This window comes from Fusarium oxysporum, chromosome 3, assembly GCF_000149955.1.
Source record: "Fusarium oxysporum f. sp. lycopersici 4287 chromosome 3, whole genome shotgun sequence".
Taxonomy (NCBI): Eukaryota; Fungi; Ascomycota; class Sordariomycetes; order Hypocreales; family Nectriaceae; genus Fusarium; species Fusarium oxysporum.
In genome coordinates, this window is record NC_030988.1 from 3708036 (window position 1) to 3724399 (window position 16364).

General features: G+C 49.0%; 3 protein-coding genes across 3 annotated transcripts; 1 reads left to right on the forward strand and 2 right to left on the reverse strand.

Moving 5' to 3' along the window:
• Nucleotides 1–88: 88 nt before the first annotated feature.
• On the reverse strand, nt 89–3669 carry FOXG_06744 (uncharacterized protein; the record flags this gene model as incomplete). The annotated part of the gene is made up of 4 exons (XM_018385405.1): nt 89–187; nt 225–1324; nt 1374–2444; nt 2496–3669. 4 exons carry the CDS (start codon nt 3667–3669, stop codon nt 89–91), a joined length of 3444 nt encoding a protein of 1147 aa, XP_018242748.1.
• Nucleotides 3670–9706: 6037 nt separating this feature from the next.
• On the forward strand, nt 9707–10714 carry FOXG_06746 (uncharacterized protein; the record flags this gene model as incomplete). Its single annotated transcript, XM_018385406.1, has 1 exon — nt 9707–10714. One exon carries the CDS (start codon nt 9707–9709, stop codon nt 10712–10714), a length of 1008 nt encoding a protein of 335 aa, XP_018242749.1.
• Nucleotides 10715–15989: 5275 nt separating this feature from the next.
• FOXG_19377 (uncharacterized protein) lies at nt 15990–16085 on the reverse strand (the record flags this gene model as incomplete). The annotated part of the gene is made up of 1 exon (XM_018399590.1): nt 15990–16085. The coding sequence occupies one exon, from the start codon at nt 16083–16085 to the stop codon at nt 15990–15992; it is 96 nt and encodes a 31-aa protein (XP_018242750.1).
• Between the last annotated feature and the right edge of the window lie 279 nt (nt 16086–16364).

Consider the following 16364-nt stretch of genomic DNA (forward strand, 5'->3'; position numbering starts at 1 on the left):
CATGAACTTTTTTGACCGCCTCTAAACATGCGCTGATAGGTAACATCATTTCTCCACAGGTGTGATTGTTGGTCTAGCCTGCTTAAGTCTACTGGGTTACCCCTCTCCAGAACATCACTATGTTCTTGCCGGTAGTGCTCTCGTATCCGGCGAAGATCTCGTCCAATGTAACGACAGGAATTGCAGCCTAGCCCATTATGCAGCGGCGGCTCGAGATACGGTACTGGCTCTGCCTCCGGAGGTGGAAACTTCCAGTGCTGTAAGTCATCTGTATCCTTGAGTATGTTCAGTATCTCCAGGATCTGGTTACTAATGTTCCGGCGTTCTTTAAGTGTAAGATGCTGACGGTGCAGGGGATCGACAAGATGTGCCTTTACCTGTCTAGCCAGGATAGCTGTCTTGCAATCCAGGCATATAACTAGGTTTAATTCGACGACGTGGACGAACGGCCCGATTCTGAGCGGTGCATCGTCGCTTATGGGCTCGGCTGCCTTATCATCTCCCTCAGGTGACGGTCTGGACATATAGTCACAGGTAAACGAGTTGACGTCTTCTTCGATTCCAATAACCAGTGATTCTTCGCTACTAGGCTGTGCTATTGCTTCAGTCGACATAGTACCGCGCACAGACGACAAATCAGGTATCAATCGCAGTCGCTTGTTATTCGAAGGCGATTCCTCTAAATCTGATATGAAAGGCCGCTTTTGAGATAGTGTAAGGCTATGATGAGTGCTTGCGTAGTTCAACTGGGCGCGATCGGCCTCAATGGGGATAGACCTGGGCTCACCACTTTTATCACATCCCCATAAGAAGTTTTGCCAGCTTGCCGACACTCGTTCATAAGCTCGGAGCAGCGCCGGCTGAAGATGATCTGGATAGGCGCCGTCGAGACCGTAGGTTGTATGCCGCTGCATAGGCCTGTGTCCGCTCTGCCATGCATAAGCCACTTCATGCCCCGCCGTCCCGGTCGTATCACCAAATCTATTGAAGCGTGCAACAGCGGCATGAACATGGCGTTCCGTGATAGCAATTGAGATTTGACGGTACATCTGGACCCCGATGCCGAATGGGATACCAGTGGCAGCACTACAATGCCGCCGAAGCTCCTTGGTGAATGTTGAGGCGGTCCAAGGTGTTGGTTTTTGGCCTACCTGGGAGAGTGGGGAGAAGAGAAGTGCGTTGGTATGCTCGATATGAAAACATTCACGCAAGATTGATATTGCCACTGGCCGTATATAGACGAGATACTGGAACATAAGCCGAGAGACAGGTTTGGAAAAGAAGCGGATGACATAAAACTCGTTGTTAGTGGCCCAGACGAGCCCTGTGGTGCCTAGTTATGGAGCACATTTTTGCACCCCATAAGCCAATACCTCGCTCTCTTGAAGCAGTATTGAAACACTCTAGCGTCAACAGCTCCGTAATCCGTGCGCACTGGCCGCCGTCAAAGTTACAAAGCACTATTAGTCCCTTCAAGTGATCATCGTGAGCTTCCAAATATGCGCGAGCGGCTTTGGCATCCCGGGTACTCTGGTTTTGACCCTGTTCTTGGAGCAGACCGTCGACCGGGGATATGCATGCTCTCAGTAGTAACTCGGGGTAGGCATCTGTTAGCTGATTGACGGGATCGGATACGAAGGAGTAGCCCGGTGTTGTCGTTGATAGATTATCTCGAATCAGCGACAAATCGAGGTGAGTAGGCTCCCAGTCATACATCAAACGGGAACACGATGCTGTGACTGAGCGCAGCACTTTACAAGCCAGGCCACGAAAGTCCACCATCGAAAGTCGTTGGTTGCCATTCCAGGACAGTACCTCGCCGTCATCGCTCCAATGGAATCGGAAAGTGGACCCTTGAGACCGCCGAAGAGCGTTGCCGTAAGACAAGAGACTCAAGAATTCGCCCATGGGCGATAACGTGCCATCACACATGTACTCGCGCCGGGCCGCATTGAGCCTTCGCAGCAGCCCGTGACGCGGTGGGCGTGCAATACCACCGTAGATACGTGAGAAATGAGGCAGCACGGCTTCGAGAAAGACCAACCGAGAACAGTATATAAGTCTCGCTAGGATAGGGGTGAACCGGTGAGGCTGGAGGTATTCGTTGCCGTTAGGGGTTGACAGCCCGCGTACAGCACTGAAGTACACTAGCATCGTCGAGCTCGCGAGCCCACCTTCAAAGTCCTCGGCGATAGCAAAGTAACAAAAGCGCAGTAAGACGTCGGCCGCGGGGTCTTGGGAGAGTTGCTCCTGGTTGTCCAAAGACCAAGCGGAAGTCGACTCGGCGTCAGAGAGATCATCTGCTTCTATAGCCACACTACTCTGGCTGTCATATTTCGATGTATCGTGTCCATCACTCTCCTCACATTCACTTTCATCCTCGCCTTCATCCTCTTCACCACCATAATCATCATCATCATTCTCCTCTTCTTCACCCCCATCATCTCCACTCTCATGATCATTCATACTCTGTCCTCAATCCTGGTTATCTGTACGGTCCATATCAGCAGGCTCCTCAGACTGCCAGACACCATCCACCCAGAGCTCACGAAGAGCTCTAAACTGATGTCTGTTCAACCCTCGCCCTGTAATTGCCCGCATAGTTGTCGGTAATAGTCGGGACAGTCGAAGCCAGAAGCAGATAAAGCGCTTTAGTTCCTTCCGGTAGACCTTCTCAGAAGACGGCTTTGCCACCAGCTCGAAGGGCGCTTTGTAGGGGCGGTCTGGGAACCTGGAACGAAGCCATCTTCTCAGGCATACATCGGTCCTCCGAACGGTCTCGCCGCATTGGTCGAGGAGGCGATCAAGCGCTACCATCATCGATGCCAATTTTCGTTCGTCTCGCGCTAGGCTATAGATTACTTCTTCTCCCTGGATACCCAGGGGCATAGGCTGGTTGGTCCTACAATTAGGTAACTCCGTAAGCGCAACAAGGATATCACGACGTGTATCTTGGAACATCGTTTCCCAGCCAGTACGCCGCATCCAATTCGTCTGTAAGGCGATAGATACCGGTGCTGCGCTGTCATATCGTCTCGTACGGCCTCCTTCTACACCCCCTAATCTTGCACACTCATCAGCAAAGAGCTTTTGGGCCAGCAGCTTAACGGCGTCTGGACAAGCTTGTAGGAGAGTACTACAAGGTAGAGAGCCGCGGCTAGGGTTATTGTCGGCGATAATCCATGACCTTCGGATATCATTCGCCGACCAGCTCTGAAATGACAAGCCTTGCTGGATGTGATCACTCAGCCAGTGTCGCGTCTGTTGTCGAGCTGCGAGCTTGGTGTCTTTGCTGTGCTTTGACTTCACATGGGCTAGTAAGACCTTTTCGCTGATAGAGCGAAGACCACAATGTTTACAGGCCGAACCCTTATATACCGTAAGGTTTGGGTGTGGCGGCGAGCCGTTTGGTCGCAGTGGCAGTGTCTCTGGGTTTGAAAGATTGAGAGAATAGATTAGTGGCTTCAAACCACGGCGGGCAGACTTAGGTATATGATGCTTGTCGCCTGGGTGACGCGGCGCGCGTGTAGGGTTAATGGCGAAGCCGCATTCGACGCAAATTATTGCTGGCTCTGGCGAATTGTAGTACAAGCCGAGACTCTCGAGCTTTTGGAGCTGACTCGGCCGCAATGTGACAATAGCATCAGTGTACGTCGCGAGACCTGTCATATTGATAAAGAGGCGCAGCGGAGTTCTTTTCGGAGCAAGCCACGTCTTCCGCAGCGGACCATCTTCGAAAGTCTGTGCTTATCCCGTTCAATCTCTTTGACAAGATATCCAGCAGCTGACCGACCTGCGTAGAGCTCACCGGATCACCCCAGCCAGCCAGTCTAGTGAGCCAAGTCCTGGTGATGAAAGTGCCATTGATATTTATTCTGGTGCAACATCGAAAAGGCGCCGGCTTGAACAGAGCGCCATACCAAGGGAGAAAATAAAAGCCATCCAAGAACTAAGCGTCGGCTTCGTCATTGATAGCGATGTGCCATTCACCATCTTCGAGCACAGCATTCTTCGGAAGATCTTCAACCATTTCAACAGCGATTTAGTGGTCCAGATGGCGTGGAGTGGTAGCTCTATCACTAGAGAGATACATCGGCTCTTTGAAGCGAAGCGAGATGCCATCAAGACAGAGCTCTGTAACGCTTTGACAGCGGTGCACATTATCTTCGATCCCTGGACGTCACCGAATCGCTTTGCAATCATGGCTGTATTTGCGCACTTTATCGATCAACTGGGGCATCAGCAGTCCCGTCTGCTGGCTCTGCGTCGTCAATTTGGTGCTCATAGTGGCGAGAACCTTGCGGGTTCTCTGATCGACATCGTCCACGAATGGGAGATTGAGGGGCGAGTTGGCTGTGCCATCTCTGATAACATGACGGCAAATGATACTTGCCTGTAATATATGTACCAGCGGCTCGATCCATCGATGACACCTGTTGATATCAAAGCCCGCCGGATGCGATGCTATGGGCACACGCTCAATCTCGTCGCGCGTGCCTTTCTCTTTGGCAAAGACGCCGAGTCATTCGAGCTGGAGTCTGACATCAACGGCATGCGCGGTCTTGTTGAGCAGGACCTGGATCATTGGCACACGAAGGGACCTATTGGGAAGCTCCGCAACATTGTCAAGTTTATCCGTTCATCGCCGCAGCGGAGCGAACAGTTCAAGCGAGTTGCCCGGGAGCAGGATCACGAGGAATACCGGCTTTGCGAGGAATCTATGGCCGAGCTCGAGGCTGTCATGAACAACGAAACGCGGTGGAACTCCACTTACATGATGATTGAGAGGGCTTTGCGAAAGCAGACAGATATCAGAGCATTTATCTTTGCAACTCAAGAAGAGGAAGACGGGGTAAGACGGATCCCGGTGGAGGACATATTGTCCAGCGAAGACTGGCGGGTTCTTGGCGAAGCCAACGAGATTCTCAAACCCATATACCTTCAGACGATGCGGATGCAAGACTGGGGTAAAGGTGATAGCCATGGACGCCTGTGGGAGGTGCTGGTAGGAATGGAATATCTGTTGGAGCATTTTGAGGACTGAAAGGTCTTCTATAGTGAGGTTACGGAGGAGACGATGGGAGAAACTCAAGTGGATGCTGCGGAGCGGATTGCAACGGCGTCAGCAAATTTCCGAGAGTCAAACGGTCGGCCAAGCCGCGTTCGCCGTCTTCCTGCCCGCTTTGAGGAGGATGAGGTTTACGCGCTACCACAGCGGAGTCAACCTCCGAGATTCGTAGAATCTGCCTTACCGTTGCATTCTCGGGCTGATTATTCTACGGCGGAGAAGCGATCAGCGTCCGAGACGTCGCAAAGAGCACATTACCAGCGCACCATCGAGCCTATATCCGGGCATCAATCAACAACGGGTGGAAGAAGCTGAATGAGTATTATGACAAGCTTGGAGAATCTCCCTTGTTTGCGGCAGCAATCATTCTTCACCCGAGGTTCGGGATCAGCTGGTTAGAGGCGACTTAGGTGTCTGAGGAGCAACTCGCTTGGGTTCGTGATGCCAAGGCTGGAATCAAGGATTACTTCACCCGTTGGTACGACGCGAACCAGGGACTGTGCGAGGAAACAACGAAGTACGACGCAGCACCAAGGACGATGGGTCAAGAGGATGATCAGTACACTCAGTGGATTAATAGCAAGACGAAGAAAGCGTTTGCGACGGGTGGCAGTGTCGGCGAGCTCGAAAGGTACCTCTGTCTCGAGCCACAGGATACGCAGGATGCTATCCAATGGTTGAGAGACCACAGGGCCTCGTTTCCTTCACTGAGCAGCTTTGCCCTGGATGTCTTTTCTATTCCAGCAATAGCAAGCGATTGTGAGAGGCAATTTAGCCTAGCGAAGCTGATGTTAACGTCTCAGAGGCTTTCGATGGGCTCGGATACATTGGAACGCGCTCAGTGTCTCAAGAACTGGGTCGGACAGGGCGGAGTAAAGTTGGATAGCTGGGTGGGTAGCTGACTTTTGGTGTGCACGAGGGGGACGACTTCGCGTAGGGGTTTCCACCCATAGAATTTATATAGAACATCAAACAAATCAAACAAATCAAACAAATCAAACAAATCAAACAAATCAAACAAATCAAACAAATCAAACAAATCAAACAAATCAAACAAATCAACTTTGAGCTCGAGGGCTATCAATCAAACCAACTTTGACCTCAAAGTTGATTTGATTGACATATGATGAGCGCTGGTTATTCCTCTACAGGCTGGCGATCAATTCAATTCCATCAATTTCGTCCTCGCGTGGCGTTGCGTTGAAAGCTTACTCAGCATTTGGCCAGTGGAGTTGAACCACTGCATCTCCAGATTGAATTGATGGCGTTGAATTGAATATGTTGAATATCACACGCGCGTCGAGTCCCCCAATGCTCACTTCCCAGCGTCTAGGTCATCCTCCTCTGCCTCCCATATAACGCTATTTCCAACCTCTTCTGACACATCAATCAAGCTATCAGCCGCGTCGACTAGGCCATTCCGCACCCATGACCTCAGTGTCTGTGCCATTCCTATCGAGTCCGCAGCGGTGGTACCATTTGCTCAGCAACACTAAACAAACGCTCGCACTCTGCCGACATAGACGGTATTGATAGTAGGTCAAGGACCATTCGCGACAATCGAGGGTAGTCTCTCCGCCTTTCCCACCAATATTGGATGGGATCTGTCACAAGATTGTCGTTCCTAGAGTCGGCACTCGACAGCCAGTGATCATATTCGTCTTGGCCCCTACTCCGTGGACTTTCCCAAGAACACCTGCCTACCAGAGACGAAGTCCTGTGAGCTCAGTGCCTTTCGAGTGCACTCATTGCCTTCAAACGCTTGAATGGGGGTTCTTCATTCGAATTCGAAAGAGTCGGTAGCGGTTTGTACTCTTCCTCCCACAATGTTTCTTGGGCGTGTCTTTTCCTGCTTTCCCTTCCAAAGAGCAGGTGGCTTCCTCCTCTCGGACTCGTCGACAAGTCTGTGCTCCCTGATCAGATGTTTCTCGATATTCTGTGTGCCAACCGCAGTGAAGTCTGTCACCTTGGACCTGACCCTCCGGGGACAATGCTTGCAAACCCATTTCCTCCTCGTGGGAGAATCGCGGGCTTGAATGTCAAAGCCGTGCTGCCAAACCCACGAAGTGTGCCTGCCAACGCGTTCCGAAATCGAGAAACCCGGAAACTTGTGCCATGGGAAGGCTTTCCAATCGACTGGCGAAGCATCCAAGTTATTAGGTGAAGTACTAGGTGCGCTGCAGTCGGGACTCTGGCACTTGACAGGTACGTTGGCGTCATTTGAAGGTTAGGAAAGGAATGGAATGCAGGTAATGATCTTCCTGCAAGGGTCATAGAGCGCGACGACAGCTGAGACGCGTTCATAAACCCCTAATGCTAGGTGCAGTTGGCACGTGCATCAAAAATACGGGGCAAAAGTACTAGCAGGGGTCCTGTGGACGCGTCTTATGGGACTACACGGACTGGGCGCTACCCTGAACCACTGCCATTATCGACAGTTTCAACCGATGGTCAACGTTGAAAGCATCTAGGTGGAATTGAAACAATCAATGCGAGTGTCAAATGGGATTGATTGAATTGATGCACGTGACTTCAACTTCCATAAAATTGACGAGATTGAGTTGATGGTTGAATTGATCGCCAGCCTGTTCCTCTATAACTAGTCTATTTCTATTGCGGTATAGCCATCCAATCCAGCTGGTTCATTTGGCTCCTGACTTTCTATGGCAACGAGAGTACAAGCTGGCCTGTATCAGCTGATTAATTCATCTTGATTAGTCTAACTTCCCTGTCGTGACGGCATTGCCGTTTTGTGCCGCTTAAAGAGATAGTCCGATGCCACTGACTATGTTAGCCGCCGCTAATGTTAGCTGTCCTGCGTAAGGGCTTTACATTGTTCATAACCACCTCATTAAATGGGTGCTCTCTCTCAGAGTCAAGTATCAACGTCCGGCTAGCAGGGTCCGGTTGACCAATGCCGAACCGTGTGCTCCGCTTTTCAAACTCAAAGATGACCTGCTGTTCCCAGATTCCCCAGAATTTCTCTTTTTTGCCTGTAGCTCTATATTTACCAGTCCCCTCCTGTCGAAATAGTGTGTCATTAGTGCTTCCGCCGGCGGGGCTTTTTAACCCAGCCATGTCCCCGTGCTTGAGGGCCAAGCATGGGACTCGGATTCTTCCTTTAACTTCTCGGCATAGTGTAGAATATCGTTCTGATGTCCCGGGTGTACCTAGAGTGATTAATTCTCTACGCTGGCATGTGAGCAGACAGCGTAATCGAGTAGTTTCAACTGGGGGATCGCCAATTGCAGTATAACATTTTGTCCGCGCCGGGGTTTACCATGTGAAAAAACATGTCGGTGACATGACACCGCAGCTTGTGCCGCTCTCAGTTAACAAATATGACTGCAGAAAGCAGCTCAGGCAGATATTGAGATATCCGCGGAGCGATCTTGATTCGTCCTCTTCTTACCTCCGACGGAGGCCCCATAATTGATGATCCCAAGCTTTTGTGGAGCCCTAAGACAGGACCATACATGGCTCTTCGATTAACTGACGCGTATGTAGCAAAGTTCTGATGCCCGTCATGGCCCAAGATAAAGTTTATATGACGTCAGAGAAGAATGGAATGAAAAGGGCGATGGTGCTATCCAGAGCGGGGTGTTTCGGAGAGTATGTGCTACGGGTTGCCTCAGCGGTAATAGCCAGTGAGACGTATGTAGTATCCCCTAATCCTTCACATTGTGGGCGAAATCATGCAGATCCGCCGTGCAAACAAGTATGTGGGTTTATGTGTTCAGACTTGCGAAGATCTTTCCACGTAGATTCTCACCTGAGCCCTTACTCGGTCTCTTCCGTTGAGTCAGTGTGACTGGGAAACCTCTGCAGTGTCATATTGCAAAACACATTTGGCGGTCCCCAACTCCCAAGTACAAACACATGCTTGCGCATAGTAAACCGTAGTCAATCTCCAAGCTTCACAGCCTTGTTGGTGTTGAGGAGGCTCGAGCACGGCGAGCAGGTCTACGCGCCAGTTTCTAGGCTTGCCATGGCACTAGGAAATGGCCACCCCTCCAGACTCGAGGGACATGGGCGATAAATAAACGCCGGGCTCTGAAACTCTCGGCAGTCTAGCCCACGAAGCCGCATAAGTTATTCCCTGAAATACAAGGATTTCCTATCCTCCTGGTTTCCAAAGATGTGGCGTTTGAATATCCCGCTCCCATTAGTAAACCTTGTTTTCTGCTAACAGCCACACTTTTATTAAGCTAAGTTTCTGCTGATGCTGTGATGCTTGCTAGGGTATGGATGAGCATTTGCGTACTGTCTTGAATACTACGTTCCGGTCAGGGCATTGCTTGCGACAGCTGTTATATTTGATTTTTGTATCCTACCCTGCCATCCTCTGCCCTTCCTGCGTTTTTAGGCATGCTCTTGGCAATGTCTCTCAAGTTCTCCCTTCTTCAATATCCAAGGTATCAGCCCTGGCCCTAAGGTCTCTTATCACCACTTATTATCCTGACTGGCAATTGCGATTCGAGGAGCTGGATTACTTTATATTATCGTAGAGTCCTGTTCTACAATGCTAGGAAACCTTGCGTTCTCACCTAGATGATGTTTTCGCCACTACATCTTACCAACAATCCTACCATCCAGTTGGATAACCGTAGCTTCACCAATACCTCGAAACATCAAGCCATGTCGGCCGATGCCGAGTCAAATAGGTGGCAGCTACCATTTGAACAAGCAATTGATACCTGCACGGTCACGATGAGAGCGGGTCTCGGGCCCTCCTACATTCCATTACCGCCGCAGCCTATGAAATTTGGGAATCTTGAAGGGAACGGGGCACTGAAGAATATCCGACAATCTGCTATAGATGATAAGAAGTTGAACCGGCGGGCCCACACTCGAAGACAATCACAAGCAGCTGCAAATGAGGCGCTTTCCGAGTCCAGTGCTTATGGGCAGGCTGCACAGTCACCCGAGCCAAGGAAAAGGGGCCGAAAACCAAATAAGCAGTCAAAAGAACAGCAGGTAGCGGGTCAACAAGTGGAGCTTGGTGATGATGATCTTCCCAAGGATCCCCGCCGGCGCCGAGTGCTCGAACGTAACCGCATTGGGGCGAATAAGTGTCGTCTCCGCAAGCGTGGTGAAGCCTCAGCGCTCGCCTGCCACGAAAAAGCAATGGAGGACCAGAACCGCCATCTCACGGCGTGTGTCGACTCTTTGACTCACGAAATTTATCACCTAAAGACCCAATTACTGCGGCATACAGGATGCAAATGCGTCCTCATCCAGAACTATATCGCGAATGAGGCGCAGAAGTGTGTGGATAGGCTAATCGTTTGCTCTACTGCCTTTGGTACCTATAGCAATGCGCTAAGGCCTTGTGATGGAAGCCCAAGTGATGCTAGCACCGCCCAAGAGTTGAATACGCAGAGTCTAAATGGAGGTCGTTTCCTGTCAACCCCGAGAATCTCTTCTCAGCAGGGATCTATCGCCTCGGATGTTACAGACATCGTGTTCGATATGATGGACTTGGGACCATTTCAAATGGCTACTATGCTGCCTGATTCGATGGCCTTTACCCAGCCAGTTCCACCGTTATCCTTCACTGAATATGGACCAGAGTTATCTGTCTACGAGGGACCGCGAGAACACCAAGCGGATGAGGTTGCTTGGGGCTCATACTGGCAGTTTTGACGCTATTGGCTACCTCTGTCTCTCAATTTTAGGAATAAGGGACAAGAAACCACGTGGAGAGTTATTTACGATTTGTGGCTAAGATGGAGTTGGTCTATAACGTCTCGTACCTCTATAAATATGGAGTTGGGACGATGCTTTCCAGCAACCGCACGTCAGGGAGTTGCAAACATGAATATAGAACAGAACTTTATGGTAGCCAAACCGTATAAAGATCCTGGAGAGAATAGATTACCGACGATGGTCCGGAAACAGCTCTGGCCAGTGGCCAAAGATCGAGTCCACCTTTCTTCGGACCCCACCAGTACACAGAGTGCCCGATTAGTGGAATAGTGCAGAGGGAAGTCTTTTAAAAAAATACCTGAAAGAGTGGTCACACGATCAAGACATGGAGACTGATCTTACCGCTGTCGACGCTGTGCAAGGTACTCAAGGCAGTCACTGCCGACAGATATTTTGTATTGTGGGGACCTTCAGGCCCCTCCGCATGAATCACTTGAGAGCATGCAAGCGAGAATCAGCCGAAGAGGCTCATCTATGCAAGATAGGACGTCAAACACTTGGAAAACTTGGCGCGTCACCGAAGGGTTAAAGCTGGCTGGACCATTCGGTGTAAGAAGCTGTGGGGCTCTGAGCATCATGACCAAATTGTCCGGACTGTAAGTAGCATAATTACCACACTGTACTTTGGGTGTAGAACCCCCCAGGGCCGAAACAATTTTAATTCTATGGATTAGATCTTGTTTAAACTCGGTCCTAAATCATACAGGATGTTGAGGTAACCCTCCCCCTCACCTGTGACCAGTAACCTCATGCTGGACTTATCCGCGCCTAAGAGTGTTTCGACATAATGACAGAATAAGGCATAATATCAGAATATACCTCGCTAGCTTGGTTCCAGCGCAGGTCACTCTACTGTGTCAACAGATCTTACCTATTTGTCTGTTAGGTGCCTGGCCAGCCACTTGCCGGCATTTGGCCACGGTTAAGCGATAGCAAAGGGCATTATTGCGTCAACCTGGCGGTTTGTATTCGCACGGAATGATCTGCGTGGCGCTCTGCTGTTATTAATGGCTCAACTACTGCGCTTAGAAGAGATTCTGTATCTCGAAGCTGGTCATTCAGTGGAACAAATTGGTGAGGCTATGAAGATGAACATTGGGACGTAGATAGGGAAGATACAATAAGAGCAGGTATGTTTGTAGAATATTCTATAAGTTGGAGAGAGGGTGAGGAGTTGACTGAAGAGGCGATTGTTGCAGATTAACTCTTGCATCAGTGGCTAGACAGAGGACCTTCTGCTCCACCACGCTTCGCGCTCGCATTAATTACAAAAATGTGCCAGCCCTGCCGTCACTCCCTGGCTCCCCAACAACACCAAATCTTCCGGTACTCGCCAATATGCCGTCAGGCCAAGAATGGTTGTATGATCCATGCCTCGGTTGCGGCACCCAGACAAAGGGAGAAACCTACTGCTCTAATTCCTATCGGCTATCAGAATGTGAGAAGGCATCATCATCGACGAAATATTCAAGCTGGCCTTATATGCGGACCAAATCATCCTCCTCAACATTATCAGCTCAAGAAACCAAGTCATCGACCAAATTAGAGAAGGAATTAAGAGTTTACAACATGTCATTGGACCAGGCGAAGCTGCGGAGGAGATTGTATTAAAAGCCGAAATACCTCCACTTCGTTGGCATCCCGCCTCAGGGGCTAATAACCGGAGATACATCTCACAATAGTGCCACCTTCAGTGCTCTCCGCATACCAACTCCATGACAGACATTCGGAGTGTAGAAGCAGGGCGTATTGACACTGGGAATGACTTTACTGCGCTAGACCCGTGGTTTTGTCGACTGGGTTCTGCCCTTCACTTAAAAGACATTGACGGGAAAAAGGACCTCTTGAGGGACATGATCGCTCTGAAATACGAAGTGGATCCAACCCATCCGGACAACTCGGACGGTGCTCAAGTTTGGTTCATACAGATCGCCTTCGATCGGATGGCCAACTACACTAAAGCCATCATCACGGCCGATACTATTTCTTGGAATGCTCTATTTTAAGTTAACCGCAAAGACCTTGACAAGGATAGGACCAGGCCATTTCGTTTCCCATATAAGCCACAGAGTCAAAGACGGTAAACGCTTGCGGTTAAACAACTACTTGCCTGCATTGTCCGGTGTATGTCTTTCGAGGACAAGGCATATAGGTGATCATTCAAGCTTAGAAGGAGGCAACTAGGCTTTTACGATATCATGATAGAACACGCAGATCGCTTGATCGACGCCTGGAAATAATACGGAGGGGACCCAGAAGCACCCAAGGTTTCTTAGCTTCTTGATCTGCTGGAGAGTGACGTTCTGGAACTCTATTTCTCGATTCTTGATCATTCTTCTCAAAGTACTGAGTATGATAGTGTTCCAGCAAGTACTAGATGAAGTGCGACGTAGTTCGTCGAAATAGTTGTATGGATAAAGTGTGGGACACGCTAGGTAGGTGTTAGAATATACTGTGCTGTTTCAAGCCCAAATCTAGCTAAACTAGGCTCGGTAAATAAACCAAAGCGTAGTTATAAGTTCTTGGACGTTTGATACATAGAGAAGGAGTAACGCGATAGTTGTGGCGTTTTGAAAAATCGGTATTCAGAGAGATATCTTTCGATTTTCGGACCATAACTGGATTGATATCCGCATCTATGAACATGAAGGTCAGGCAATCCTGCATTTGTAAAAACCAGTTTCCCTAAGTCAATTGTACAAGCCTCTACTGGATGAAATTTAGGCTAGTTCTAGCTAATTTCGACTCTTTGTTTAGCAAAGTAGATTGTTAATAAATCATGCCTTACTTATAACATTTCTATTTAATCAATTGATCCTCAACCATCAATCATGTCTCAATCAAATAAAGAGGCAAATATTATTCTTGCGCTTCAGGCCTATCAAAACAACCCAGAATTAGGTCTCCATCGCGCAGCTGAGATATACCAGGTCTCCTATGGTTCACTCTGGCGCCGAACCCATGGCATTTCTTCTCGATATGATACTACACCTAAGTCACGGAGACTATCTGATCTAGAGGAACAAGCTATTATTCGATTTATCCTCGACCTAGATTCGCGAGGGTTTCCCCCGCGACTGCGTGGTATTGAAGAAATGGCCAACCGATTGCTTGCTGATCGTGACGCATCACCTGTCTGCAAGCGCTGGGCCTCTAACTTTGTCAAGCGACATAAAGAGCTCAAGACATGTTTTCATCCGAGATATGACTACCAGAGGGCCAAATGTGAAGACCTAACTGTTATTCGCAATTGGTTCAGGCTTGTACAGAACGTAATTGCAAAGTATGGCATCCAATTAGATGATATCTGGAACTTTGATGAGACTGGCTTTATGATGGGCGTGATTTCAAGCGGTATAGTTGTCACTGGCTCAGAGAGACGAGGAAGACCAAAATAAATATAGCCTGGAAATCGGGAATGGGTTACAGCGATCCAAGCGATTAATGCAGAAGGCCGGGCAATCGATCCATTTATCGTGGTTGCAGGCCAATATCACCTTGCCAATTGGTACCAAGAAAGCAACCTCCCGGCCACTTGGGCCATTGCTACGACCCAAAATGGCTGGACGGATAATAAGACGGGTCTTGAGTGGCTAAAGCACTTTGATCGATGTACAACTAACCGATCAGTTGGTGGCTATCGTCTTCTAATCCTTGATGGCCACGAAAGCCACCATTCGGCCGACTTTGAGATATATTGTGAGGAGAACAATATAATCACACTCTGTATGCCACCTCATTCTTCCCACCTCCTTCAGCCCCTTGATGTCGGGTGCTTTGTACCGCTAAAAAAGGCATATGGTCGAGAAATAGACCATCTAATCAGAAGGTCTATCACCTATATTTCCAAGTCCGATTCTTTCCGGCTTTTTACGACGCTTTTCAAGCTGCTATAACTAAGGAAAATATCAAGGGAGGTTTTAGAGGAGCTGGACTAGTTCCTTTTGACCCGGAATAGGTGGTCTCAAAGCTTGATGTGCAGCTACGGACTCCAACGCCTGCCAAGGAGGTTACTAACCCCTCAACCCCTTGGGCATCTAAGACCCCACAGACTGTGCTTGAGGCTAGATCTCAGTCTGAATACCTTCAGAAACGAATTAGAAGACATAAAAGCTGCTCCCCAGAGTCAATTCTAGGAACTTTAAAGTCTCTTGCAAAGGGAACAACAGCAATAATGCATGAGAATACCTTATTACGAGCTCCTGCAGAATAGCGGGAGTATGACTATACGGGAATGTCAGGATCTAATTGATCAGATGGATGTAGATATGCAAGTACTGGCCGAATCATCGAGAAGTGGTGGTCAAGGAAGTTCGGCGCGACCGAGGGTTCGGCGCTGTGGAACTTGCGGCAAGACCGGGCATAATGCAAGGACCTGTCAGGAGGGTATTGAGGCCTCTGGTAATGAGTATGGTAATTAAATTTAATTAAATAGATTGTCTGTTGTATTTCTATTGTAATATTTATTTAGAAGGTTCAGATATTTGGTCCACTCGCTTGTCTGGTGCACTCGCTTATCATGTACGTTAGCGCATTTTCATTTTGTGTGTGTTTGCAAATCGGGTCTACTAAACTCGATTTCACCCATTATGGGTAGCGATTCTGCCGCGCAGCTAGGATAGGCTAGATATGAACAAGAAGTTGCATTTGTGGCCACAGACTTTTGTTTAACGTACTACGTCTGCAACTTTGCCGCTTCTGATCCTAAAAGTGATCTCTTTTGGGGTTCACCAGCCAAGGCGTGGAAAAAACTAGGATAGCCGGGCTTTCTATGCATGGATGCTGGAGTCGCAAAATGGACAATGAATGTGTATAATATAGGTCTACACATGCTCTAGTATAGAACTATCATCTGCCCGATGACTTGATACATGCGCTTGGCTTGGCCTCTGCAGCACAGGCTCGGGCGATGCAAAATGAAATGCGCATATGGGGCATGTATCATGTTTCGCAAGGTACCACGTAGCAATACAATCTGAGTGGAACGTATGCTCACACGCCAGGTGACGAATCATATCAGTGTCCTGAATATCCTCTAGGCAGATGGAACTGAATAGGGAGGTGAGTGATCAGCCAAGTGTTGCTTACAATTACTGAGGAGTCAAGAGGACGTACCATGTCATGTCCGAACTCAGCATCGCCCAAGAGACGTGCGCTCCGTCTGCAAGCTCCCGCCTCATCTCTTTGCTTGTTTTTGAGGGAGCAATAACATCTAGATGAGGCAAATCTCTGGCTTCAGTGCCAGTGGCTTCTGTCGATGCAGGTCCCGGGGAGCTGCTAGACCCTTCTGTGCCTGCAGTCCTGCCATATCTCTTCAAGTCGTATAATCTGTATTGCCATTAGCCGACTGAACAGGTATCAGTTTCCAATAACTAAGAACGACATAAGTTACCTGGGAATACATATGAGAAACAAAACCACCGCAACTAAAAGTGGCATTGTCATGATCAGGACCCATCCTGGTAGTGTATGGCTTGAATCCTGGTTATCAGTGTTCGAAGAAGCGGGAATAGTATTGTTTATTGCAGGCATGGTTTCTACGCGTACGGCGAATCAAAGGGTCTGTGCCCTTCAAGCAAGGGCACAA